This window comes from Talpa europaea (assembly GCF_964194135.1).
Source record: "Talpa europaea genome assembly, chromosome: 15".
Lineage (NCBI taxonomy): Eukaryota > Metazoa > Chordata > Mammalia > Eulipotyphla > Talpidae > Talpa > Talpa europaea.
In genome coordinates, this window is record NC_140083.1 from 27761177 (window position 1) to 27788891 (window position 27715).

The 27715-nt window shown below is 34.2% G+C and overlaps 1 protein-coding gene across 1 annotated transcript in view; it reads left to right on the forward strand.

The window, feature by feature from the left end:
* The window catches only part of PAWR (pro-apoptotic WT1 regulator), a gene marked incomplete at its 3' end in the record, with an annotated part of 79411 nt that extends 53894 nt beyond the window's left edge, over positions 1-25517 (forward strand). Inside the window, exons 3-6 of the mRNA XM_084255101.1 lie at positions 8557-8591; positions 20473-20617; positions 22166-22270; positions 25431-25517. Coding sequence (XP_084111227.1) covers positions 8557-8591; positions 20473-20617; positions 22166-22270; positions 25431-25517 — 372 coding nt within the window. The remainder of the gene's footprint in view (positions 1-8556; positions 8592-20472; positions 20618-22165; positions 22271-25430) is intronic.
* Positions 25518-27715: the final 2198 nt, after the last annotated feature.

Consider the following 27715-nt stretch of genomic DNA (forward strand, 5'->3'; position numbering starts at 1 on the left):
AGTTTGTTTTTGATGATTTGCTTTGTTTCTTTATATTCCACAAATGAGGGAAATCATACATTAATTTTTCTCTTTTGACTTATTTCACTTGGCGTAATCCTCTTAACTTTCATTTATGTTGTTGCAAATGGCAAGTTCATCCTTTTTAAAAAAATTGGAGCAGTATTCCATTGTGTACATATGCCACATCTCTGTATCAGTCATCTGTCAATTGGACTTTGTTTGATTTCTTTTGTGAATAATGCTGCAGTGACCATAGGGATGCACATATCTTAAAATTTGTTTGTATAATCTTTGGAGAAATAACTAGAAGTGGAATTACTATTAATGTATCATATGGTACTTTAATTTTTAATTTTTTGAGGGCCCTCCACCCTATTTTCCACAATTTACATCCCCATAAACTTTGCATTAGGGTTTCTTTTTCTCCATGTCCTCACTAATTATTGCCGTTTGACATTTTGAGAATAGCTTTTCTAACTGCTTGAGTTGTACATTGTTTTGTTCTTCAATTATGTGAATTGTTATATATTTTGCTTATTGACCACTTGTCTGATACATGGTTTGCAAACATCTTGTCCCATTCAGTAAGCTTTTTCATTTTAAGGATTCTATTTGCTGTGGAGAAGCCTTTTAGTTCCTCATAGACCCATTTGTTTATATTCTTGTTTGTTTCCTTGCTGTTGGAGATGAATCCACAAAGAAATCTCAAAGGTTGAGCTTGTCACCTATGTTTTTATGGTTTCAGTTCTTATATTCAAGCCTTTAATTCATTTTTTTAAAAGATTTATTTATTCATGCATACAAGAACTGGGGTACAGGCCAGAAGCGCAGGAGGGTGAGAGAATTCACCAGAGACAGAGCGGGTAACAGAACAGGCGAACTGACCGAAATACACTGCTGAGGGGAGCAGCGGGCAAGACAGGAGAGGTCTGCCTTGCCATGTGGGATTCTCGCTGGCCGGCCGGGATTGAACTAGCGCTGCAGAGGCTGCGGACAGCCTCACAGCGCTGCACTCAACTGCCTGTGCCACCAGGGGAGGCCCTTTAATTCGTTTTGAATTGATTTTGCTTGTGGTGATGTAACTGGTCTCGTTTCATTTTTCTCTGCATGTGACTATGCAGTGTTTGCAGCATCCTTTATTCAAGAACATCCAATTTATGTACTTGACTCCTTTTTCATATATTAGTTTCCCATATATGTGTGGTATTATTTTTGGTCTCTAGATTCTACTCCCTTTGTCTGCCTGTCTTGATTCTAATACCTTACTGCTTTGATTACTGTAGCTTTGTAGTGTAGTTTAAAGTCAGGAAGCATAGTATCTCTGTTTTAGTTCTTTTTCCTCCGAATTGTTTTGTCTATTTGAGGTCTTTGTGGTTCTGCACAAATTGTAGGATTTTTTTTTTTTTTTCTGTCACTATGAAGAGAATGCCAGTGGGATCTTAAAGGGGTTTGCATTGCATATGTATCTTGCTTAACATAAACTTTTAGCAATGGTTAAAACCATTTAACAATGGTTATTCTTCCAATCTGTGAGAATGGAATATATTCATTTTTTTTTCTGTCATTTTTTCTATCCAGTTTCTTCAGTAAGGTCTTACAGGCAATTCATTACTTTTATTAAATTTATGCTTAGGTATTTCATTCTTTTTGATGCCATTGTCAATGGTTATTGTTCTCTTCCTTTCTCTTATCCTGGAATCACTGGAATAAATCTAACCATCATGGTGTTTGATCTTTGTGATGTATTGTTGAATTTGGTTTGCTAATATTTTTGTTGAAGATTTTTGCATCTATGTTCATCAGAGATACTGGCCTGCAATTTTTTTTTTTTTTGTGATGTCCTTTTCTGATTTTGTATAAAAAGATTTAGGAAGCATTGCCTCCTTTCCAATTTTTTGGACAAATTTGAGAAGGATGAGTATTAGATCTTCCTTCCTTTGACTGTATATCAGAATTTACTAGTGAAGAGATCTGCTCCTGGACTTTTGTGTTTTGGGAGCTTTTTGATTACTCTTCAGTCACTTATTATTTTGTTCAGGTTTTCTGTTTCTTCATGATAAAATCTTAGGAGGTTGTGCAGTGCAAATGATTTATCCATGCAGATGTTCATAGTAGTCTCTTAGAATCTTTTGTATTTCTGAAACTTCACCTTTTTATTTCTTATTTTATTTGAGTCTTTTGTTGCTGTTTTAAGTCTGGCCAGTGGTTTGTCAGTTTTGTTGATTTTTTTTTTTTTTCCCCCAACAAACCAACTCTTCATCTCATTGATCTTTTTGGTTGTCTTTTTTTTAAATTTCTGTTTTGTTTATTTCCACTCTGATTTTTATTATTTCCGGAAAAGCAGGCTATTACTGCTCTCAGTTTCTACTAATACAATATAGTTTACCTTTTGGGGAACATTCCATTAAGGTACGTAATTCACTTACTAGAATCATTGTGAAATAACATTTAGTTAGAAAATGTATAATCTAATAAAAAGACCATACTCAAAATCTGTCAGTAAAGAATTAGCTTGAGTATTGTCTGATTCAGAATCTATTATTACTTGTATAGAAATAAACTTAAATTTCAGTTGTTTACTCTTGGTCATGGATTGACTTGATCAATAATGTCAGAGGTCAAACGTACTAAGCTAGCTGTATAGAAAATATTGTGTGAAATTTATTGAGATATAGTTTGTGACTGGTTGTTTAAAAATAAAAAATGTGGAAAATTGGTATTATAGAACTTCCTGTTAGTATTTGTAAGTAGAAACTTGTCTTACTGACTTTAAATCATTCACAGCTATGTAAAAGTATAAAGTTATATAGTATAGTGCCACCGTAGTTTAATAGTGTTGAAAACACCCATTTCACATTTCTGTATTTAGTAAAATTCTACTCTAAAACTGTATTATCAGAGTTTTACTCTATTAGGGAAAATGCTTATATTCAGCCTAAGAAATATTGTATGTTGTTATTGGTAGTTTGTTCATTTGATGTATTGGTAACCTAGAAGTCAATAAATCAGATATGTAATGGTTCTATTTCATTCCAGTAAAAAGGAATCTGGATTATTAAGCTGATAACACATTTTGGAGTATTTCAGTTGTAATCAAAATTAGAGATGTGTTGTTTTTGAACTTACAGCATTATTAGCATTTTTCTAATTCATTTTTAGACATTTATGGTATATGCATAGTTTTAGTTCATATGCGATAAGATTAGAGAATTTCATAAAAGAAAGCCTTCATACAATGTTACTTGACAACTGTTTGTGAAATCCTAGGGGAAAAAGTTCCTTATGAGACTGTTTTTGTCTGTATTCAATAAAATGTACTTTGATTGGATATACATAAGCTTGTATTTTTCTGTTTAGATTATACATTTTTGTTAGGGCTCATAAAGAATTTAAAAGTTAGATTTTATAAAGTATTTTCTTTGTTATTCTCTAGAGATATCATACTCTTTTAAATGGGAGATCAGTTTTAAGTTTGGTGTACAAAGTACAAAGATTCTTGTGCTTTATCTTTAGGTGCTGCTGCTTTAAAAACCGGCAGATAAGAAACTCTTTAAAGTTTAGTTTCTTGGCTGTAGTTACTGTCCCTGCTGTAACAACAGCCAGTGCACAGGGGAGGGTTAAATGTCTTTGAACCAACTCTTTAAGCATGGCTTCACCGGAGGTAATCCTGTTAAGGGGTCAACTCCTATGCCCTCCCACCCCCACACACCTGCACTTCTAGTGTCCTGTCATTTGGTTACTTCCTGCAAGTGATTAATTCCCAAGTAGTGTTTTTTTTGGATACAAAGTCAACATATATTTACTATCTACTATTTGAGCATATATTTGCTGTATATAAATACATATATTACTATATACTGTGTTTGAGTGGGAAAGGGGAAACAAACTGTGTGTGTGGCAAAGGGGATATCTACTTTTTTTTTTTTTTAATTTTCTAGAGGCATGTCTTAATTATTTATTTGTTTATTATTTGTTTGTTTGTTTGGTTTATACATGCACTGGGTACAGTCAGAAGTGCGGGAGGGTGAGAGAATTTACCAGAGCCAGAGTGGGGAGCACAGCAGGCAGAAGGACCGAAGCACACTGCTGAGGGGAGCAGCGGGCGGCAGGAGAGGTCTGCGCGCCATGTGGGATCCTCCTCCGGTGGCCGAGGAGCAGCCGGGGATCGAACCAGCACTGCAGAGGCTGCAGGCAGCTTCGCAACCCAGCGCTCAACCGCCGCGCCACCAGGGAGGCCCGGGGATATCTACTTTTGACAAGTGTTTTCAATGAAAAATTTTGAGGTATATTAACATACAACCCTAAACTGGTTTTAGTTGCATAGCATAATGCTTCAGTATTTCCATATATTTCTATCTATTGTAAATCACCACAACAGGTCCACTTAACATCCATAATCATATATAGTTGCAAAATTGATCTTCTTATAACGAAGACCTTTTAGAGTCATTCTTTTTACAACTTTCAAATATACAATACAGTATTATTTATTTATACAAGCACTGGGTACAGTCAGAAGTGCAGGAGGGTGAGAATCACCAGAGCCAGAGCGGGGAACAGAACAGGCAGAAGGACTGAAGTACACTGCCGAGGGGGCAGTGGGTGCGGCAGGAGAGGTCTGCGCGCCATGTGGGACTCTTGTTGGCGGCCGGGGATCGAACCGGCACAGCAGAGGCTGCAGGCAGCTTTGCAGCCCAGCTCTCAACTGCTGTGCCATCAGGGGAGGCCCTACCATACAGTATTATTAATTGAAGTCACCATGATATAAATAATGTACCCATGACAATTTATTTTTAATGGGAAATTTGTAAAGTTTCACTCATAATCCACCCCATCCCTCCTATTCCCACCCCACTCCCTTATCTCTGATCTCTGGCAACCACTAGTCTATTGTCATCTATGAGCTTGGCTTTTTTTTTTTTTTTTTTAAGATTCTACAGGTAAATAAGGTCATACGATATTTATCTTTCTCTTACTTATTTCACTTAGCATAATGCCCTCAAGGTCCATCATTGTTCTTGCAAATGGCAGTATTTCATTCCTTTTCATGGCTGAATGATATTCCACTGTGTTTAAATACCACATTTTCTTGGGGAGGAACATGTCTCTTAATTGTTTTCAATTTCCTTGGATAAATACCTAGAAGTGAATTGCTAGTTCATATAGTAGTTCTGTTTATTGACTATATTTAATTCTTTCGTGCATTTTTTGATTGGGTTGTTTTCTTTTTCTTGAGTTGTATGAGTTCTTTGTAGACCTTAGTTATCAGGTCCTGTCGGATGGATGTATGGATGTATGATGTGAGGATTATTTTTATTTTAATGATAGTTTATTTCACTGTGAAGAAGCTCATTGTTGCTTTGATTTTCATTTCCCTAATTATTAATGACATTGAGCCTATTTTCATGATCCTCTTGACTTGTAAATTTGTCCATTGTGTTCTGTTTTTTTTTTTTTTTTTTTTTTTTTTTTTTTTTACTGCAATACCCTTTTGATCACTCTAGATTTTGAAATCAGGGAGCTGGATGCTTCCAGTTTTGTTCCTCCTTTCCAAGCTTTCCTTTGCTCTTTGGGGTCCCTTGTAATGCCATATAAATTTTTAGGATTGTTCATTCCCTTTCCGTGGAAAATACTATTGGGGTTTTGATAAGGGATTGTATTGAATCTACAGATTACTTTGGGTAGTATGGATATTTTAAAACTTCACTTCTTTTAAACCATGAGCACAGAATATCTTTCCATTTATCTATGTCTTCTAAGATAGTTGATCAGTGTCTTACAGTTTTCATTGTGTAGGTCTTTCACAACTCTTTGGTTAAGTTTATTCCTAAGTATTTTATTCTTTTTTGATGCAATTATAAATTATTTTCTTAATTTCTCTTTATGAATATATTGTTTATTTCTAACAGTTTTTTTGGTAGCTTTAGCGTGTTCTATATATAGTATGTCATTTGCAAATAGTGAGAGCTTTACATCTTCCTTTTCTATTTGGATATCTTTCACCTCTTTTTCGTTCTTTAAAAAGCCTTTTTTTTAAAGAATTATTTATTTATTTATTTATTTATTTATTTATTTATTTATTTATTTATTTATACATACATACATACATACAAGCACTGGGTACAGTCAGAGGCACGGGAAGGTGAGAGAATTCACCAGAGCCAGAGCGGAGAGTAGAACAGGCAGAGTGACGAAGTGCACTGCTGAAGGGTGCAGCGGGCTGCAGGAGAGATCTGCGCGCTATGTGGGACGCTCGCCTGGTGGCTGGGGAACCGGCACTTGCAGAGGCTGCTTCGCAACCCAGCGCTCAACCCTGCGCCACCGGGGAGGCCCTCACCTCTTTTTCTAACCCAAATGCTCTAAGACTTCAGTGCTGTGTTGAATAAAAATGGGAAGAATTTGCATCCTTGTTTTTTTTTTTTTTTCTGATCTAAGAGGAATCTTTCACATTTTCATTGAGTATGATGTTAGTTGTGGGCTTGTCATATGGCCTAGTTATTTTGAGTACATTCCTTCTCAAGTTGTTGAGAGTTTTAAAATCTTAAACAGTGTTGAATGTTGTCAAATGCTTTCTGAGATGCTTATGTGATTTTTAATGTTTTATTTTGTTAATATGGTGTATCATGTTGATTGATTTGTACATGTTGAACCATCCTTGCATCCCTGGATAAATCCTTTTAATATATTGTGAGTTTGAGTCACTATTTTGTTGAGGATTTTCACATCTATATTTAACAGTGATATTTGCCTATAGTTTTTTTTTTGTGGTGGCATTTCTAGTTTTGGTTTGGTTAGGATAATGCTCACTTAGTAAAATGAGTTTGGAAATGTTCCCTTTTCTATTTTTTAGAAGTGTTTGAGAAGTATTGGTACTAGTTCTTCTGTTAGTATTCACAAGTTGAAGACATCTGTTTCTCAACTTTCGTTTGTTGGAAGTTTTTTTTTTTTTTTGACTGATTCTTTCCGCTAACTAATAGTATATTGAAATTTTCTGTTTCTTTGGGAAGTTTATCTTTTATTTAGAACATGAGACAATGGCAAGAAAAATTGATATAAATCTATATTTAAATAAGTGGTTTAGGCTGTTATAATGGGAATTTATTGTTTTGGAATAATTAAGATCGATTTACTAAAATTCTACATAGAAAAGTAAACATTTTTCCATATTTTTTTTGTCTTAGCTATGAAATTTGCTTATTTTAAGAACATTGTGCTGTTTTACTCACTTGTATAATTTAACATCCACAACAATCCAGTAAAATTGACTTTGTTGTTATTTTTAGAGATGAGAATACTGGAAGTGATAGAAGTTGAATAACTTACCGATAGTCTCACAGTCTCTAATCTGGTCAGACTTTAGACCTAAATCTTAACTGTATGGTTTGCTGTACTATTTGCCTATATTGCACCATGAAGACATTATTTCCTGTTTTAGTCAAGAATCTGGTAATTTTATAAAGGGAGCTTATTCTCTTATTTTAACCAGATCCAAAGTTTTTCAGTTGTGGGGTCTCTCTTGGAGACTTTCAACAATTAATTAGGAAAAAGTTATTATCAGGACTCATTATTTTTAAAAGACTCATTATTTAATTTTGACTGATTTTATTTAAAGTGAAACTACAAAAACATTTCAAGTCTGAGGTATCAAAAGCCTGAACAAAAAAATAACTTCTCCATTGGTTGCAAGGTAATAATTTCACCACCCTAATGGTTAATGTTAACTTTAAGCAAACTTCTTTTCTTTTTGGTATATTAGAATCATCTTAAAAATACTTTCCTTTTAAAAAGAATAATCATACTAAATTAAAAATCAGAATCAACCGGCAGCTATAAATCAGAGACATTTCTACAGAGGAGGAGGAGGGAGAAGGATCAAGCTAGGGGTAGGAATAGCACAAGGGACTTTGGTGATGGTGCACGGGTGAATTGGTGGTGGAAATTTCATGGGGACCACACCCGAGAGGAGAAAGCATACAATGTACAAAAATGAAGAATGATGTAAACTATAATATAAATACTTTTCCTTTTATTCTTACCTGTCTTTAAAAACAAGCATTTATCATTATATGTCTTTGGAGAATTGTAACTTTTTAAAAATAAACTGGGAGCTTAAAAAACATACAGATTCATATATAGATGTGTATATATATATGTGTAGGTATTTGTATGTGTATATGTTTATAATGGTTATGGCTTTTATATATATAATCATAATATATACATATATATTATAGTGTTTTTTTTTTTTTTTAATGCTCATTGACTTCCAAAAGTGTTTAACTGATTGATGAATGAGGCTTCCATTGTCTAGTTTTGGGACTTTTAAAATACTACGAAGTTAAAAAAAATTTTTAAGTGATTGTTTTTTTCTGAAAAATCAGATGTGAAGTATTGTTTTGTGTTACCAGCATTGTGGATTTTTAAAATTAATGGTTATTGCTTCAAATTAATTTATTTCAAAATTAGACCTTCACTATCAACTATGTTCTATAATCTGTAATTGTGTGCTTGTACACACATCCAAATTGATATGTCATTATTTTTACTTTACAGGAGCCGTCTCGAGCAGTTTCAGGCAGATATAAAAGGTAAGAGTCTGTAAGTTGTGAATTACAACATGTCATAGCCATGAGTGTAATGTCTGTCTGTCCATTGCTTAGCTAGAATTGTTTTTTTTTTTTTTCAATACTTCAAAATTTTATTCAATAGAGTTCTATTCAAATCTATTTGAATTAAGTTCAATTCAAATTCTGTTAAATACTTCAAAAGGGTTCAGTTCGAATTCTTTTTTTTTTTATGCTTAAGTTTATCTTTTATTTTATTTTATATTTTTTATAAATTTTATTGTTATATTCCCCATACAATTGCAGCCCCCCCATTCTGACCCCAATCCCTCCCCTCCCACCCCCGCCCCCCTAAAAGTGTCTCTGGTTCATAGTTTTTTGTTGATTTTGATTTTCACTTTCTTATAGTTATTCATTTTCCTGGTCCCTTATTTAAGTTTTCTAGATTCCTGCTATGAGTGAGACCATCCGGTATTTTTCTTTTTCTTTTTGGCTTATTTCGCTGAGCATGATCCCTTCCAGCGCCATCCATGTTGCTGCAAATTGCATGTGTTTATCTTTTTTGAATGCTGAGTAATATTCCATGGTATATATGTACCACATCTTCTTGATCCAGTCATCTATTTTTGGGCATTTGGGTTGTTTCCAAAGCTTAGCTATTGTAAACAGTGCTGCTATAAACATAGGGGTGCAGGTGTTCTTTGGAATGGATGTTTCTGTGTCCTTTGGGTAAATACCTAGGAGTGGAATTGCTGGATCATATGGAAGCTCTATGTTTAGTAGGTCCAGAAATCTCCATACAGCTTTCCACAGTGGTTGGACCAGTTTGCACTCCCACCAACAGTGCAGAAGAGTTCCTTTTTCTCCACACCCTCGCCAACATTTGTTGTTGCTAGCTTTTTTAATATGTGCCATTCTCACTGGTGTAAGATGGTATCTCATGGTAGTTTTGATTTGCATTTCCCTGATGACAAGTGATGTTGAACATTTTTTCATATACCCGTTGGCCATTTGTATTTCCTCTTCAGAGAAGTTTCTTTTAAGCTCTTCTGCCCATTTTTTGACTGGATTATTTTCTTTGTTGTTGTTGAGTCTCATCAGCTCTTTGCAGATTTTTGTGATCAGTCCTTTATCATTAGTGTTGGGTGCAAAAATGTTCTCCCAGTTGGTGGGGTTTCTCTTTGTTTTTGTTATTGTCTCTTTTGCTGTGCAAAAGCTCTTTAATTTGATGTAGTCCCAGCTGTTTATCTTTGCCTTCACTATCACTGCTTTGGGTGATGTGTCTGTAAAGATGTCTTTGATGTGCAAATCACGTAGTGTTTCGCCTATATTTCCTTCTATATATTTTATGGTTTCAGGTCTTATGTCTAGTTCTTTAATCCATTTTGAGTTGATTTTTGTGTATGGTGTGAGGTGGTGGTCAAGCTTCATTCTTTTGCATGTAGCGACCCAGTTTTCCCAGCACCATTTATTGAACAAACTTTCTTTGCTCCAATGCATATTCTTTGCTCCTTTGTCAAAGATTAGTTGACCATAAATCTGTGGGTTTATTTCTGGATTTTCTATTCGATTCCATTGGTCTGTATGTCTGTTCTTGTTCCAATACCATGCAGTTTTGATGATTATGGCTTTGTAGTATAGTTTGAAGTCTGGGAGTGTGATGCCTCCATTCCCTTCTTTTTTTTTCAGGAGAGCTTTGGCTATTCGGGGTTTTTTGTGATTCCATATGAATTTCATCAATAATTGTTCTATTTCTTTGAAGCTAGAATTGTTTTTAAGCAGCTTTTTGAAAAATATGAGACCTTAATATATGCTCTTAAAGAGAAATTATGTTGTAGTCAGGAAAATAATGTATGTCTAACTGTGACTTAATCTGATACACCCTATATTTTAAAAAATTGCACACACCGATAAAGGAAAAAATTGCACACATCGTGAGTTTACATGGGCCTGGTGAAGTTAGCAAAATACGTTTAGAATAATTTTCTTTTATGTGTTTAAACATTGAAATTATAAGTACACCACCTGTCTTGGTCATTGCACACTGCCATAACAAAATGCAATAGACAGAATGTGGCTTAAGCAGAAATATATGGTCTCACAGTAATGGAGGCTGTAAAGTCCAAATCAGGATGTCAGTGTGGCTGGGTTCCAATCTGGCATTCAGATGGCTGTCTTCTTGCTATGTTCTCACATGATGGCGAGAGGGTGGCTTTTTAGGTATCTCTAATCTCATCCTGAGAACTCTACCCTTATGACTTCATCTGTACTTGATGACCCCCGCCCCAGCCAAGGCCTCACTTCCAAATACACCATCACTTTGCAAATTTTTGTGGGGTACACAATTCAGTTCCATTCCCTTCTTATTTCAGATAATCCTCTTTTGAACACTATGATTTTTTACATAAATATTTTCATAGGAATTTTAATAGAACCTATTTGTTTAAGTTTGTAAAGGGTATAATTTATTTAGGAGTACATTTTCATGCAGAGATACAAGATTTTGCAACATAGCTATTAACTTTTTTCTGTGAAATTTTCTTCATGATCATGGTTTTAAAACTAGTAGTTCTTTTTCACTGTACATGTAGTTTTGAGAACTACTGAGTTACAAGCAACTTTCCTGGTTTGTTGTTAGGGGTCAAACCAGAATCTTTAAAGGCAAGAAATCCAGGCTAAAGAAGACCAAATGAATCATTAAGTATTTGTGAAGTGACCAGTTGTTGTTGGTTTTATGTGACCTTTTCTAGAGAAATCTATTCCATCTCAAAATCTTTCATTTCTGTATTAGCTTATGAATTTTATATTTTATCAAGTGCTGTAAAGCATACAAAAGCTGTGCCTTTTCTGGCTAATGGATTTTGCACATGGACACAAAAATCCACAAAATGTAATTGAGATACTGGTACATTTTGTGGTCCGAATTCATCCTTTGTGGAGTTGTAAACCTTTCCCTGCTTTGTAAATATTATTAGCTAAGATTTAAATGTTATTTCTATGTCCCAAACACTATTCAAAGTACTTTTCCTGTACATAAATTTCATTTAATTCCCCCAATAAGCCCCATGAGGGAGCAGTTTTATTCTCATCTTACACTTGAGGAAACTGAGGCGCAGTGAAGTTTAATGATCTGTGTGAGATTAAATAGATGTAATTTGACTACCTAATTATAGACATGTTGCTATAATTTATAGTGACCTATTGATTTATCTTTTATGGGTAGAATGTGGAATGATTCATTCCGAGTTGACTTAGCTTATTCAGATTCCAAGTAATTGGAAGGTACCAGTAACTGGTTTTTTTAAAGTGACTTTTGTATATGAAGTCCTGTATTTCACAGCTGTCTTGACTTTGTTCTATTTACAAAATAGTATCATAACTCTTGTTCCTATGATCTTGAGGTCCAACAAGATTTAATTAGCTTTCAGATCATGAAAGAGAAAGTATATCATAATATTTGATGTAATTTTACTTTAAAGCACTTTATTAAGATGTAATTCAAATATAAAATTTGTCTTAGGAATTAATACAATTCAGTGGTTTATAATGCATTCACATTATTGTAGAACAAAAATACCACTAGCTCCAGAACTTTCTGCCCCCTCCAAAAAGGGGAAACCTGATTAAACAGTCAATCCCCATTTTTCCAAGCTTCTCCACAGCTCTTAGCAACCAGTATTCTGCTTTTTGTCTTTATAAATTTGCCTTTCTGGCTATATCATATAAATGGAATCCTGCAATATGTGGCCTTTTGTGTCTGGCTTCTTTCGCTTAGCGTGTTTTCAGGATTCATCTGTTTCAGCATACTTGGATAAACCACATTTTTTAAGCTATTTATCAGTTGATGGACATTTGGATTGCTTCCACTTTTTGCCTAATGTGAATTTTTATATTAGAATACATAAGATGCTGTGAAAACTTACATGTGCATTTTTATATGAATCTTTAATTTCTGTATATAGAAATTTCATACACAGAAGTTATTAATATTGTTTCAGTGAACTTCTTTCTGAAAAACAGTGTACGTTTTAAGTCACAGTTTCTGAATAGTCTGAGGTGCAGAGTTCCTGCGCTTGGCTGTTTGGGAGATGCACATTAGAATTAAGAATGTGTATGCAATTTTAGCTTTTCTAACCAAATAAAATGACCTATATTTCAAAGGATGCCCTCCACCCCCCCAAGAATTCTTTTGTCTAGCTCTCAGGTAGTGAAATTTCATCAATCAGATGTGTTTGAGGAGATACTTTATTTGGTCTCTACGATAATTCACTGTGGAAAATACTGAAGTGAACGTGTATGATGTCCTTAACTGGTACAACTTAAGGTTCTAACAGTGAGAGGTATATACTATAATGTATTAATGTGAAGTTATAATGCAGATATTAAAATGGTGATGTGGAAAGATAAACAATTTGGGAAAATTACTACCCATTTATGTTAAATGGGGAAAGGCAGAGCAAATTACAGTATATGATATATGATACATACAATCTATTATTTTATGTTGTGTAAGTATATAAAACAAAGCATTCTTAAGATGTATTGATGAACTTCAAAAATTCTATGTAAAAGAAAATGTTTCTACATTTTTCATCAGATTTTTAAAGGCATCTGTGATTCAAACTACTAATATGTTGTAAAATGTATTTATATCTGAGTTGGTGGGATTACTGTGATAGTGATTCATATTTTCTCTTTCCTACAGTGAATATGCATCACAATTTTAAGAGTCAGTGTTTGATTTTGATCTTTAGTAGTTGGGGGGTGGTGTGTGTGTGTGTGTGTATTTTAAAGGAAGAAGAGAAAGAGAAGTCTTATATTGACTAAGGGTTTATTTTGAGGGACGGGTGGTGGTAGGGAGAATAAGGTAATAAAATATACTAGAAATATGAAGGGCAATCATGTACTATTGGTTATTTAGGAATTTCATGATTTCTCTAATACTTCTAAATATTTGATATTCGTTCTAAAAGTAGATTATACTCATGAGTCTTCTATTCTAATTGCTAGCTTTAAAATATCTATTTTAGTGGAAAATTCCTTTCATGGTAATCTCATAATGCTGCCAATCTTGGTCTCATGATAGTTTTGGAATAACAGTGTTGCTCTCTATCATCCCTGCCTCCCCCCCACCTCTCCCCGCCTCCATACACCACCATCTAATCTTTTCACAGAAGATGTGAAAATTCCCAGAGGGCAAAAAACTTCTAGTTAAGAGTGGCATTTATCTATGATGATACTGTTTATTCTTTTCCTTTTTATGAACATAATTGTTAATTTCTTCATAGCTAGAAGGAGCAGAGGGCAATTCTTTTGGGAATTGTATTAACATTCCTGATTAGAATGTTACCAGTAACTTTTTTCGAGTTAATGAAATGATCTTTCATTCTGGGTATTTTTGCACTGTACATATCCGCTCTCAAAATAGGTTAAAAATATTTCTGTTTTTGAAATAAACAGAACTAAATTTGACAGTAAGTTAAAGTAACAGTGATTCACAATTGAGACAGAATTCCTTACATTCCTGATATCACCTGGGCATAAAAGTCTGATTTTGTTCTTAAGTAATCATTATTTCTTATTTTGAATTTGTAGTTATTTATATATATTGACAGCCTCTTAACAATTTTTAAATGTTAGTAGGTGAAACTTTTTGTTTTTGAACTTGTACATTAAACAACTATAACATTATTACGGGATTGTCCATATTTCTGGGTTGTTTATAGTTGTCAGTATTGTAGTTGCTTCTTGAGTAATTGTGGTCCATGAAGATAATCAGACAGAAATTTGAATCTTTCTCCCTTCCCCCCAACTACCTTATCTGTGTCTAGTTATTTACCAAGACTTGTGGTGTTTATTTCCTGTGTTATTTCCAGTGTCAACATACCAATCTAGGACATCACAAAGTCCACATTTCTGGCTTGAGCACCAGTGGATTTTGATAGCATCTGCTGCAATCCACTAGGCTTTCCAAGTTTACATAGCAGAATTCTGAGTTTAGGATGCTTCTGAGATACTCAAAGTATAGTCTTAAAAGTTGTTGGTTATACAAGTATGGAGCTAATCATTTGAGTCTTCATAATATGAGTAGATAGTAACTGAAGTCATCAGAGTGAAGTAAATTTCTGGCACAAATATTAGAACAGAGAGAGAACGAAGTGTTAAGATAAAGAGCTAAATAACACTAATATATAGCCAATGATTATAGAAAATGAAGAACTACTCATATCAGCAAAGTGACTGAAAGAAATCAAGAGAGTAAAGTATCATGAATCACGTAATGTAATGGAAGAACATTAGAATGTTAGTGCTAATGTTTTATAGTTCTGCATTTTACATTAGTTCTCTGATCCATTTGAGTTATTATTTACAAAGCATGTAAGGTCTGTGTCTAGATTTTTTTTTTTTCTTTGTGGATGTTCAGTTTTTCTGTCACCATTGTTGAAAGCACTATCTTCATTTCATTGCCTTTGTTCCTTGGTTGAAGATCAATTGACTATATTTATATGGGTTTATTTGTCCCTTTCCTCTTTTTGTGTATGCTTTTGTTAATACTATGCTGTCTTTATTACTGTAGTTTTATACTAAATATTGAAGTTGGGCAGTGACAGTCTTCCAGCTTTAGTCATACTTAGCGTTGTGTTGTCTATTCTGGGTCTTTTAACTCTGTGTAGACTTCAGAATCAGTTTGTCAACACCCAGAAATTACTGACTGGGGTTTTGAATTGAATCTATAGAGTAAGTTGGGAGGAACCTGACATCTGGCAGTATTGAATCTTCTTCATATCCATTTACAGGTGATTGATCTCTTTAATGTCTTTGTTTGGTTTTGTCGCTGGGGTAATGCTGGTCTCACAGAATAAGGAAGTATTTTTTCTGCTTCTGTCTTCTGGGAGAGATTTTAGAAAATTGGTAATTTTTCCTTAAATGTTTGGTGGGATCAACTTAAGAACCCATCTGGGCCTGTTGCTTTCTGTTTTGGAAGGTTATGAATTTTTTATTCAATATTTTTAAATAGGTATTCCTATTCAGATTCTTTGAGTTTTGGCAGATTGTGTCTTTTAAGAAATTGGTCTTATTCATCTAGATTATCAAATTTATAGACTTAGTTGTTTCATAGTATTCTTTTATTATCCTTTAATGTCCACTTGGATCTGTAGTGATGTTCCTTTTTTCATTTCTGTTATTAATGATTTGTATTTCCTTTTTACCTTTATTAGAGACCTATTAATTTTATTAGTCTTTGCAGAGAGGTTTGGTTTTCATTGATTTTCTCTATTTGTTTCCTGTTTTCCATTTCACTGATTCTGATTCTTCTGCTGGCTTTGCATTGCATTTGCTCTTCCTTTTCTAGTTTCCCAAGAAACTGAGAATATTGATTTTAGTTTTTACTGCTTTCTAATACATGTATTATTGCTATAATTGTCCTCCATGCACCGCATTTTGCTTCATCCAACATTTTTAAAGTTGTGGGTTCATTTTGTATAGGTCAAAAATATTTTAAAATTTCTCTTTGGATTTTTTTCTTTGACCCATATGTTACATAAAAGTATGTTGTTAAATCTCCACACAGTCTTCCTGTTAATAATTTCTAGTTTAATTCTGTTTTAGCCAGAGGGAACACATTGTTTGATTTTTATTCTTTAAAATTTGTGAAGATTCATTTTATGGACCAGAATATGGTTTATCTTGGTGATATTCCATGTGAGCTTGGGAAGAAAGTGTATTCTACTGTATAGATAACATTTTTGTTAGCTATTTGTAACCCAGAATATGTAAGAATTGAAGAAAATGTAAGACCTATATACTTTATAAAATTTTGTGTTAATCAGGCTTTATTTCTGTCCCATAGATAAAATAATAGAAAAAGTAAATGCATAATAATTAAATAAAAAATAAAACAAGCGGGCCTCCCCGGTGGCGCAGCGGTTGAGCGCTGGGTTGCGAAGCTGCCCGCAGCCTCTGCAGCACCGGTTCGATCCCCAGCTGCTCCCCGGCCACTGGAGGAGGGTCCCACATGGCGCGCAGACCTCTCCTGCCGCCCGCTGCTCCCCTCAGCAGTGTACTTTGGTCCTTCTGCCTGCTCTGCTCCCCGCTCTGGCTCTGGTGAATTCTCTCACCCTCCTGCGCTTCTGACTGTACCCAGTGCTTGTATGTATAAATAAATAAATAAATCTTTAATAAAAAAAAAATAAAACAAGCAAAAAGTAGAAATTATTTTTTCATTCTTTTTAATATCTGCTTTTGTTAGTATTACCTAAATCTGAATTATCTAAATTTATACTCTTTATTTTTAACCGTAATTTACTTATGAGAATCCAAGCTTCATTAGGCTTTTTAAAAATAAGATACCTTTTTTTCCCTGAATGTACAATAATAGTAAGTCAAGTGATAATGGAAGGAATGTCAAAGAACTATAGACTCAAAGAACTATAGACTCTAAGCGTTTGGACTATTTTTGTATGGTAGCATTATCCCTGCAATACTGAGTTCAGGTTTTAGACATGTTTAGCTACATTAGCCAATTTTGTCCATAATTAATGGGGAAGAAAATACTAAAAGTACAGTGGGTTATTTGCAAAGATATACTGGTGACTAAAACAAAACCAATAAAATATAAGTGGCATTTATATTATGACATATGTCCATTTACAACCCCCCAAAGGCATTGCTTGAACGAAAGAATATTACAATTAAATTGACAGAAACATCTTCAAGATTTCATTTGCGATCATTAGTGCTTTGTGAGCTTCTTTTAAAGTATTCAGGTTGCTAACATTAAGAAACTACACACAGATGACAAGACAAAGGTGTGCTTAGAATGTTAGATGAAGCTATAACAAAGAAGGTAGTTCATATGTATTTTCTAGCAGCATTATATAGCTTGATATTTAGGAACAATGTATGATCCAGAATTTCAATTCATAGACAAATAAGTATAACAAAGGAAATTTTATTAAAATTTGAAGAACACAGTGATTTTGCTAACATGACCATGCCATGAAAGAATTTATTTTTCTGCTTCCTTGCTAACAAAAACACAGTTTTCCCTGACTTATATGAAACTTTTGAGAAGCTAACAAATAACAAATGTGGTTTAGAGTTTTGCTTTGCTTTTGTGGAAGTGTGTCCTATTATATAGAGACAGTGACAGGAGAAACATGCTGGAACTTGTCCCAAAATACACATCAACACCCGTCTTTGCTCTTGAGAAAGCCTTGCTGTGTCAGCTGAATGAAGCTGTATACTTCCTCTGTCAGCTGAATTAACAGTAGGTAATTCACAGTGTGAATTACTTAAATATGAACACATTAAATTTGTGATTTAAATAAATTTATTAAAGTTTGGAAGCTGAGCCCACCAACTGTTATATGCTGAGGTATGTAGCATAGGGAAACTTTCAGACAGGAGTATTTAAATTTTAGGATGAGGTCCTTTTTTATTTCCTCCCAGCAAACTAAGAAATCCGTTTGCCCCCAGCTTTTTAAACTATGTGAAATATGATTAATTTGTCTGATAGCTTTACTTTTTCCTTGCATGCAGAGGAAAAATGCCAAGTGTTTTCAGTGTTAAAGATCAAAGGAAAAAATGAATGTTAGAAATTTGGGGAAATATTTCTAAAAATTATTATGATGGACTGTACAATATAGTAACAAAGGAAGTGTGATCTTGGTTTTGTACAATGTTTATAATCAGACACCTTACAGATTTGATAAGATATTCCTTGAATTTTATTTTACTTCTAGAGAAAACTCATGTTTCATGAAGACATTAATAGATAAAGGATTCATTTTTTGGTCAGGTTTTTTAGATTTTAACTATACTTGATAAATGAATAGAACTGACTACTACTAGTAAAGGATGAAAGACACAATTTGAAAAGTATCATTTTTCTATATTTTAGGTAAAAGTTAAAAATGAAGATTTTTAATTTACTGAAATTGCTTTAAAACCTCCTGTATTCCTGTAAACACATATCTGTGAAACTACTTTTTCTGTTGTACTATTAAAACATAAAGTTGCTTAGTTATACATTATCCCTTGTGAGCAGAATTGTCCTTAATCCAAACAAATTAGGTAAATTAACAAGTGTGTTAGCCAGCCTTCTAGAAAGCCCCCAGCGTTTCCTACCTCCAGTTATTTACATCTTGTGTAATTTCCTTCCACATTGTTACCCAGAGTTGATATGATAGGTGTCACTTCTGGATTTAGATCATTACAAAACCTGCAGCTGTCTTGGTTGCTGTGTCACTTTCTTTCTGGAAGCTGGATACCATGTGGTGTGATGAGAAGCTCAGGGAGAAACCCCCATACTGAGGAGCAAACAATTATGTTCTAAGGAACTGAGGCTTCTGGCCAGTATCCAGTGAGAAACTGAGCCTGTCTGCCACTAGCCTTGGGAGTGATCTTAGAGATGAATTCTCCAGCCTTCAGATAAGTAGTTCTGACCAACATCTTGACTAAAATAAGAGAACTCATAAGTGACCTGGAATCATAACCACTCACCAGTGCTGCTTTCCAACAGAAATTGAGAGACATTTATTATCTCACACAATAATGTGTGTTGTTTTCGCCACTAAGTTTTGGTGTAATTTTTCATGTAGCAGTAGAGAACTAATATAGAAAATAAGCAAGCTCACTTACTTCATTAAAAACTTTATAAACATAAACATTGACTTGCTGTTAGTTCAGAGTTATGTTCAATATGAAAAATTGCTGTCTGTACTTTCAATGAAAAATACATGTTTTTTTCTGTTTATTTTAATTATATTATTGAAATTAATTTTATGTGTCTGAATCTAAAAGAAACAGTTGGATTGTATTTTGTGGAACTTTTTTACTTTCATTTTTTCAGTTCTTTTTTTTTTTTAAGATTTATTTATTTATACAAGCACTGGGTACAGTCAGAAGCATGGGAGGGTGAGGGAATTCACCAGAGCCAGAGCGGGGAACAGAACAGGCAGAGTGAGGAAATGTACTGCTGAGGGGAGCAGCGGGCGCGGCAGAAGTGTTGTGTGCGCTATGTGGGATCCTCGCCGTGAACCAGCGCTGCAGAGGCTGCTGGCTCCTTCGCAGCCCAGTGCTCAACCGCCGTGCCACCAGGGGAGGCCACTCACTAGTTCATTTTTATTTGATGTTACAAAGGTATTTGGTCCATGATGAATTGAAATTAAAAATCAAAATCAAAAGGAGTGTGAAAGGAAAGTTGTTCTACAGATACTCTACATTATTTCTCCTATCCTAATCCTTTTTTAAAAAAAGATTTATTTATTTATGCATACAAGAACTGGGGTACAGGCCAGAGGTGTGGGGGGTGAGAGGATTCATCAGAGACAGAGTGGGGAGCAGAACAGACAGCCTGACTGAAACACACTGCTGAGGGGAGCAGGGGGCAAGTCAGTAGAGGTCTGCTGCACCATGTGGCCTGCTCCCTGGCTGGGGATCGAACTCACACTGCAGTGGCTGCGGAATAGCTTCATAGGTTGTGTCTTAACCCCTTGTGCCACCAGGGAGGCCCTCCTGTCCTAATTCTTCTGTACTCTGCAATTATTGATACTGGCATGGTCATCTTGCCTTATTATAATTGTGGTTACATTCCCTGTTAAATTGAAAACTATGAAGGACAGAGTCCATTTCAGTTACCACTACATTTTCAGTGTTCAGAACAATGTCTGGTACTTAGCAACTTCTCTGTAGATATTGACTGAAAGAATTAACATTTCTTTAAATTTTTTATTGTCTTGGGCTAATGATTAAACTTCTGTTGCTACAAATAAGTCAACTATTATAACCGTGTGTCTAGAGAGGAATAATAATTGTTTATGGTGAAGAAAATATATTGAGATTCTTTTTGCGAGTATTTAGGGATTTTTTATAAAGTAGGTATTTTTTTTTATTTCTGTAGCACAACCACTGCCTCTGAAGAAGATGTCTCAAGCAGACATCCCCGAACAGACAGAAGTGCAATCAGCAGATACAGGGATGCAAATGCTTCAGGTAATTTGGTCACAAGTAGCACATTGGAAAAGAAAATTGAAGAGCTTGAAAAGGTATGAACTATAAATTATTTAAGACTGATAAGATTAATATATCATTAGCATGGCTTTTTTAATTTTATAGCAGCTGTGAAAGACAAAGTAAATTGAAATTTGTAGTGGGGAGATGATGCTGAAAAAGGAAAGAGAATGAGGGACGCCAGTGGGAAGTATCATTTGTGTTAATTGTTATGTCCATATATATTCAAATAACAACATTGACTTACTGTCTTAAGTATATGATTTCTAGATGTGTAGTGGTGGCCTAAGCATTTTTCTGATTTCTTACTACTTTCCAGTTCTGTTGATATTAAACTTTTGGAAGTGAAGCCAGTTTTTATATTCCTTTATATTTAATGTATACTCTGGTTCTGCCAAGTGTTATCTCTACTATATTGAAAGCCACCTTTTCCTTAACAGTGGTTTGAAGTCTGTGTGCTTACTGTATTTTCTGTACAGAGAGTATCTGTAGACTTACCTCTGGGTTCTGAGTTAGTGCCTAGGACCATCTTGGGTGTTTGAAAGAATTTTAAAAATAACGTAATTTAGGAGTATCTTTGAAAATAACTCAAGCAAACATTGGTATAAATCTATTAACCATGTGGTCTTAAGTTTGTTCTGTAGATGTTCAACCTAAAGTTGATAATGGTACAGAATTGCTTTCTGATTGTTAAAAATATGTTTTGCTGTGTTTAATTGAAAGTATTATCTGTGTTACAAAGATTGTTTCAAGTAAAGATTTAATTTTTTTAAATGTTTCTATTTTATAAACATTATGATTATTTTTAGTTCACATTAAATTTTAACACTAGTCTCTACAGGTTTAAATTTAAAACTTCAAGGAATACGCATTGTAATAAGTTTCAAGTGGGGTCTTCAGAAAGGCTTTCAAAGTTCCCTAAGGGTTTGAACATTGAGTTGTCAATTGACAGCAGCTGGATTGAAGAGGCCAGCTGGCTGCTTTTCTCTGATGGCCAGTAAGAAGGGAGCCAAGTTCAGGGGGTACCTTTTCAATTCTGCTTCTCTTTTGCCCAACAAGGTAGCTATCCTAGCCCAACACACTAGATTCTAAATTTCTTTGAAGAAAGGTGATTCATTCTTTAAAGAAAAAATAAATTTAAAACCGCATTCTGTCTCAGATCCTAATTTGTATCCATTGTCAGTTAACGGACAGCCAGAAGGAAATTAAAGACCATAATTTTTCTGTTTTAGGAGTTTCCCATGAGCCATAGCCTTGTCTTTATACTTCTAATAAAAATTTTGGATTTCCTTGAACAGGATATTATCCATTAAAAAATGTAAATATTTCTTTACTAATGGTAGTGATGAGCTGTCACAGAGGGCAAATCATTGAGTATTCATATTTGTTAAAGACTTGTGTAAGCATATATTTAATGAGAAATATTTAATTCATTTTCTCATTTTTTCCTGGGAGGGGGGGTCCTCTTTCCCTCACCAGTTGACTTAAAACGTTCATTGAAAATTTTCTTGGGCAGATGTGTGCCTTTTAAGAATAAAAACAGCCAATTACTTTTCAATTAACACTTTAATTATATCTACCAGGAAATAGTAAGAGAGAGACAAGAAAATTTAAGACTTGTGAGACTAATGCAAGATAAAGAGGAAATGATTGGAAAACTCAAAGAAGAAATTGATTTGTTGAATAGAGTGAGTATTTGCATATTTAAGTTTCATGGTTTCCTTTTTCCTGTCAAGGGAGGAAAATACATAAATATGAAAAAATATTTAATTTCAGTAGTTTATTCTTTTGTTAATGAAATAACTTTGACTTTTTTTTTTAATTGAGGTAACTTTGATTTACAACACTGTATGATTTTGAGCTGTAGGGTCATGCCTTTCAGGTATATGTTACCACAGCACACCCACCAGCAAGGCAGCCATAGGCTTCCACAGCTGCCTGTTTTGCTTCCTCCCCACTCTTAGGGTTTTTTACGGTTTTGTTTTATCTGACCCTTTGTTTTGTTTTTCTGTATTCCCCATATAAGCGACACCATCTGGTACTTGGCTTTCTCCTTATTTCATAAGCATAATCCTCTCCATTTCCTAACACTTTGTGGCAAATGGCAAGAGTTTATCTTTTTTATAGCTGAGTAATTTGTAGTAAAGAGCCCTCATTTCATTCCATAAATTGATTTCCTCTGGCCAACTCTCAGTTGTATTCGCTATTTTTATTCTTTGAGGGATGGACTGATAAATGGATTTGTTCTGTGTTCAGTTGTAGTCTGGAAGTGAGACACAGAAACTGACATTAGCACAGTATTGCCTCTGTTAAGACCTAACATTGGTACTTTCTTGCATAAGAAATTCCAGATATCTTTATGTATTTTCACCACCTTTTTCTCCTATTAACCATCGCCAACTTTAGATTTAGCCCATCCTCACCCCACGGTCCCTATTCCTACTCTGCCGCAACTTTTCTTTTTGCTTTCAGCCCTGAGACTGATTTCTTTCTTAAGTAGCAGATTATTAATGCTATGTAGCAGATTATTAATACTTAGGTAATGGTAATGAGAAAAGATTACATCTTTTTGCTGTTAAGAAGACGTTTAGAAAAGATGAAGGGAATTAAGTTTGTTTCAGAGAAAAAAGGGGACAAATCTCTAACCCAATCTTAACTGGGAGAGAAGAGAAAAGAGACTTCATATTATGAACATACCTATCCTAATAAAAGCGCTGAGGTATTAACTATAGCTTGTAGATTAGGAAACGCCAAAATTCAGTTTAACTTTGCTCCAGGTCATTTGTAGTAATCACAGTGTATAAGTGGAGCCAGTATTTGACCTCAAGTATTTGATAGTCCTCTAATTCTAAATAAGCTTCTCCCACTTTTGTGGACTAGTTCCGAGTATAGAATTCCTCTCTTGGTTCTGTAATATAATTTAATAAAACATGCAGTGTTTTTATGTCTTTTAGCACTGTCTTAGGCACTGTGTGCAATGAAAGAAATAATAAAATTCCTGCCCTTATAGATTTTATGGACACATTCAGCATCTTATTGCACTTCACCTTGTGGAGCCTTGCATATCTGTGTTTTTATAAAAGCCTCTGAAGAGTCATTATGGTTAGCATTTTTTAGCAATAAAATATTTTAAAATCAAAGCATGTACATTTTTTTTTTTTGGACATAATGCTATTGTGCACAGTGTAATGTAAACATAAGTTTTATATGCACTGGAAGTCTAAAAAAATTTGTGGGGTTTCCTTTTTTTGATAACTTTATGGTAGTGGTCTAGAAATGAACCTGCAATCTGTCTGTGATATTCCCAGTCTTGTAATGATATTTGCATGTATGTGATATCATTTAATTCTAAGTATTAGATAAGCCCTACTTATATTTTTGGGAGCTCATGTTTTTGTTTTGTTTTCAACAGATTAATATCCTAGCATCATTCACTTAGTTTATGAGTAAATGAAAATTCTTTTTTATACATTTTAAAATCATTTACCTAATTGGATAGTAGACTAAATTTATCAAAATGTTGTTATCCTGTAGCACACTTAAAATTCAAAATGATTGCTCCAAGTTTAATTATTTGAAATTGCAAGGATAAATCTGTAAGTGTTTGCTTATACAGCGTCCAGTAAATAGTCTGCCTTGAAATGTTTCTTCTAACGAAAATTTGTAGTGGATTATCTGTTTTTACCAAGTGTTTGTATATATGGCACGAAGATTAATACATAGAGCTGGAGTCACATATCCTTACAGCTAGAATCAGTGATTATCTGATTCAGTGACTTTCAATTTTTGTTAAGAGCTAAAGCCTTTCCCACTAGCAAAATGTCACAGAGAAGTCAAAAATATAAGAATAAAAAGGGTAGGAAGCACAGTGGTGTGTGGTGTTGAAATATGGGAGAGTTGGGGGTGGGTAAACTATGGTAGTAAAACCTAATGGGTGTACCCTAATATTACATTAGTTAAAAATAAATGAATACATAAATAACTAAAAAAAATGAACAAGAGAGGGCCTCCCCGGTGGCACAGCGGTTGAGCGCTGGGTTGCGGAAGCTGCCAGCAGCTTCTGCAGTGCTGGTTCGATCCCCGGCTGCTCCCCGGCCACCAGAGGAGGGTCCCACATGGCGCGCAGACCTCTCCTGCCGCCCGCTGCTCCCCTCAGCAGTGTACTTCGGTCCTTCTGCCTGCTCTGCTCCCCGCTCTGGCTCTGGTGAATTCTCTCACCCTACCGCCTTCTGACTGTACCCAGTGCTTGTATAAACAAACAAACAAACAAATAAATAAATAAATCTTTTAAAAAAAATGAACAAGAGATCTCTCTGTATGCTTCAGACTGTATCACTTCTCCAATATTCTCAGCCTTCTATATACACATTTGTTAAAAGTCACACAAGGTAGAAGAGGTACATCCAGTACTGTGACCTGGATCTTTTGATACATTATTTAAGGTTGCAGTCAGGGTCCCTGAACAAAATGCCTTCATATGCATTTTGGTTAGCACTCAGTTTGGGGAGGAGGGGTTTGCCTTTAACTAAAAAATGTCCTTATTTATGATTAAAAATAATATTTATAATGAAAGAATTTTACTTTCTGCCTTCTCTTGCAAAACGGAAAGATTTCGAAGGAGTTGGCCCTTTATAATGACAACAATGAGAAGGAGCTGAGTAGTGAATGTTTCCTTGTAGGTGAGGCATATCCCATCTAAAATCGTTTTCAGAACCTGTCCTTATCACCAAATGAATTACTTTTATAAATTGTCTTTGTGTATTTTTTGAAGTGTTTTTTTTTAATCACCTTTAGGATATTTTTTACGTGTTTTTTACAACTCACATTTTGTTTCCCTTTTTGTTTAAGGACCTAGATGATATAGAAGATGAAAATGAACAACTAAAGCAGGAGAATAAAACTCTTCTGAAAGTTGTGGGACAGCTAACAAGGTAGAAGATTCAAGGCTCAGTGTGGAAAAAAAAAATTTAAAACTACTGATTGAATGTTATGGTTAAGGTTAGGGCAAGATTCCTGTGCTGCAATATGTTAAACTGTGTATATTTATTTCTAGAAAACAGTGAATGTTTATTTTCAAATTTTTTTTTGCATTGTTAGCTTCAAAAAAGGATCAAGCTTTTTTTTTGTTCCATGAATAATAAGTATCATCTTTGATTATTAAAACAGGTTCTGTTTAGTCTGGTTTTTGTGATATTCAAATAATATATGGTTAAAAGTCACGACCATTTGAGTATGTTTTATCTGTGGGTAGTGCATTTTCTTAAAGGAAAATACATAGTAGTCTTTGTTTACATGAATTCAAATACTTTTGGGGAATTACCTGAAAATGCCTTATTACTGTTGTGTTTGACCTTTTATATTTTGATGATTTACTGATAAAAATGTTTGTGTATTGTCATTTTTTTATTTCAACTTATTCTAAGCAATTTAGAGTAATACTGAGTCACACTCTTTTATACAGTCATCTTTAAAAAGGAGAGCTATTATAAAAAGCCACTTAATATCATGCACTAGTTGACTAAATATAAAATTTTAAAAGAATACTTGAATTGCGCTATATTAAATTAAAATGTACTATTTTGTATTTGAATATGAAAAAAATTTAAATTACTTTAACTTCTGAAAAACATACAGTTGTAATTTTAATATAAAATTTCTTATGTAGGTACTACCTTTTTATTATTCCAAGGTTTATAAGTGAACATGGGATATTTAAAAAATTGTTTGTTCTTCAAGCCTGGAGAGTGTGTACAATTTCAGTGTATAAGAAAAGCAATCCATATTTTTAATTATTACATGCATTAAAATCAAAACCAAAAATTTCACACTCAGAAAATTTATACTTACATTAACAAAGTAGTTTATACATAGAAATAGTACTGAAATACTTTGCTTAACATTTAACTTAGAGAATAACACTGTGACATGTTGTTCTCATGTGAGAATTATTTCCCTACCTCAAATTTAAGGGATTTTCTTCCTAATATTGGACTTTTAAAAACAATTATTTTAAATAATTCTACAGTTTTTTCCTCCTATTAAATATTATTGCCTAGAGCTTTTTTATATTTTGCATTTCATGTTGAATAAGGAAACCTTGTTTTTAAAATCCATTATGAAATACCTGCCTGATAGTTGAATTTCAAACGTTATGCTGATATCCTTTTATCCAATTAATGTACATAATTGGCTTGAACATAGTAAAATCCATTTTGAGCACCCTGCTGACTCTCTTTCTTTTGCCAAGCCTGTTCATATTCACTATTAATAAAATAGAAAAGGTGAGATAATTTACAAATGAAAACGTAAAGTAATTGATAAATACCAGATATTGTATTCTGATATTTTCAGCAGTTACCTAGATTGTCTTTCCTCCCACTCCCTTCCCCCTTCAGAAGTTTCAACCTTGACAGATCATCAGAATCAACTTGGGTTGAATGCTTAAAATGAATTCCCTGGCTATAGTTTCTAGATAGGTTTAAGTTGAGACCCTAGACAGAATTTTTTGAGCTCACCATCTGATGATTCTGATTATAAACTAGGTTTGGAAACTGTCATTACCTCTTCCCTCCTATATCTTCCCCTTAAAGACCCTAGAATTAACACAGTTTTAACTACTTACATTTCCCCTTCCCCCCACTTTAATAATTGCCTAGTAAGTTTTTGTATGTCCATATATATTTTACAAAAATTTCAATGATGTAGCTGCAATTACCATATAAAAGGGCATCTCTTTGGAGAATATTACCTGGCACGGGAACTGATCATCCCACCCACCATGTCGAAGTGGTACGCCAGACTCAGTCACCACCTTTGGCTGTGACCTTCTCATCTCTCTTTCCTTAGGTATGTGGCAGAAATATCAATATTGCCTACTTTCCTATCTACACTGTGGATGTGGGTGAAATGCTGTCACTATACAGCCTTAAACTGTTATTATTGTTTTCTTCAGTAAAAGAAACATTTCAGATATGCTCTTTCATCCTGTGGAAGGAAAAGAATATTTAACATCCCTTTTAAAAGTTATACCAGTATGCTGATGCTTCTCAAGACTGAGCTATTGTAAAATTTTTTTCTTTAGTTTATGAGGAACATTTCCAAGATTGATCTTTTACATAGTGGTACCAAGTGCA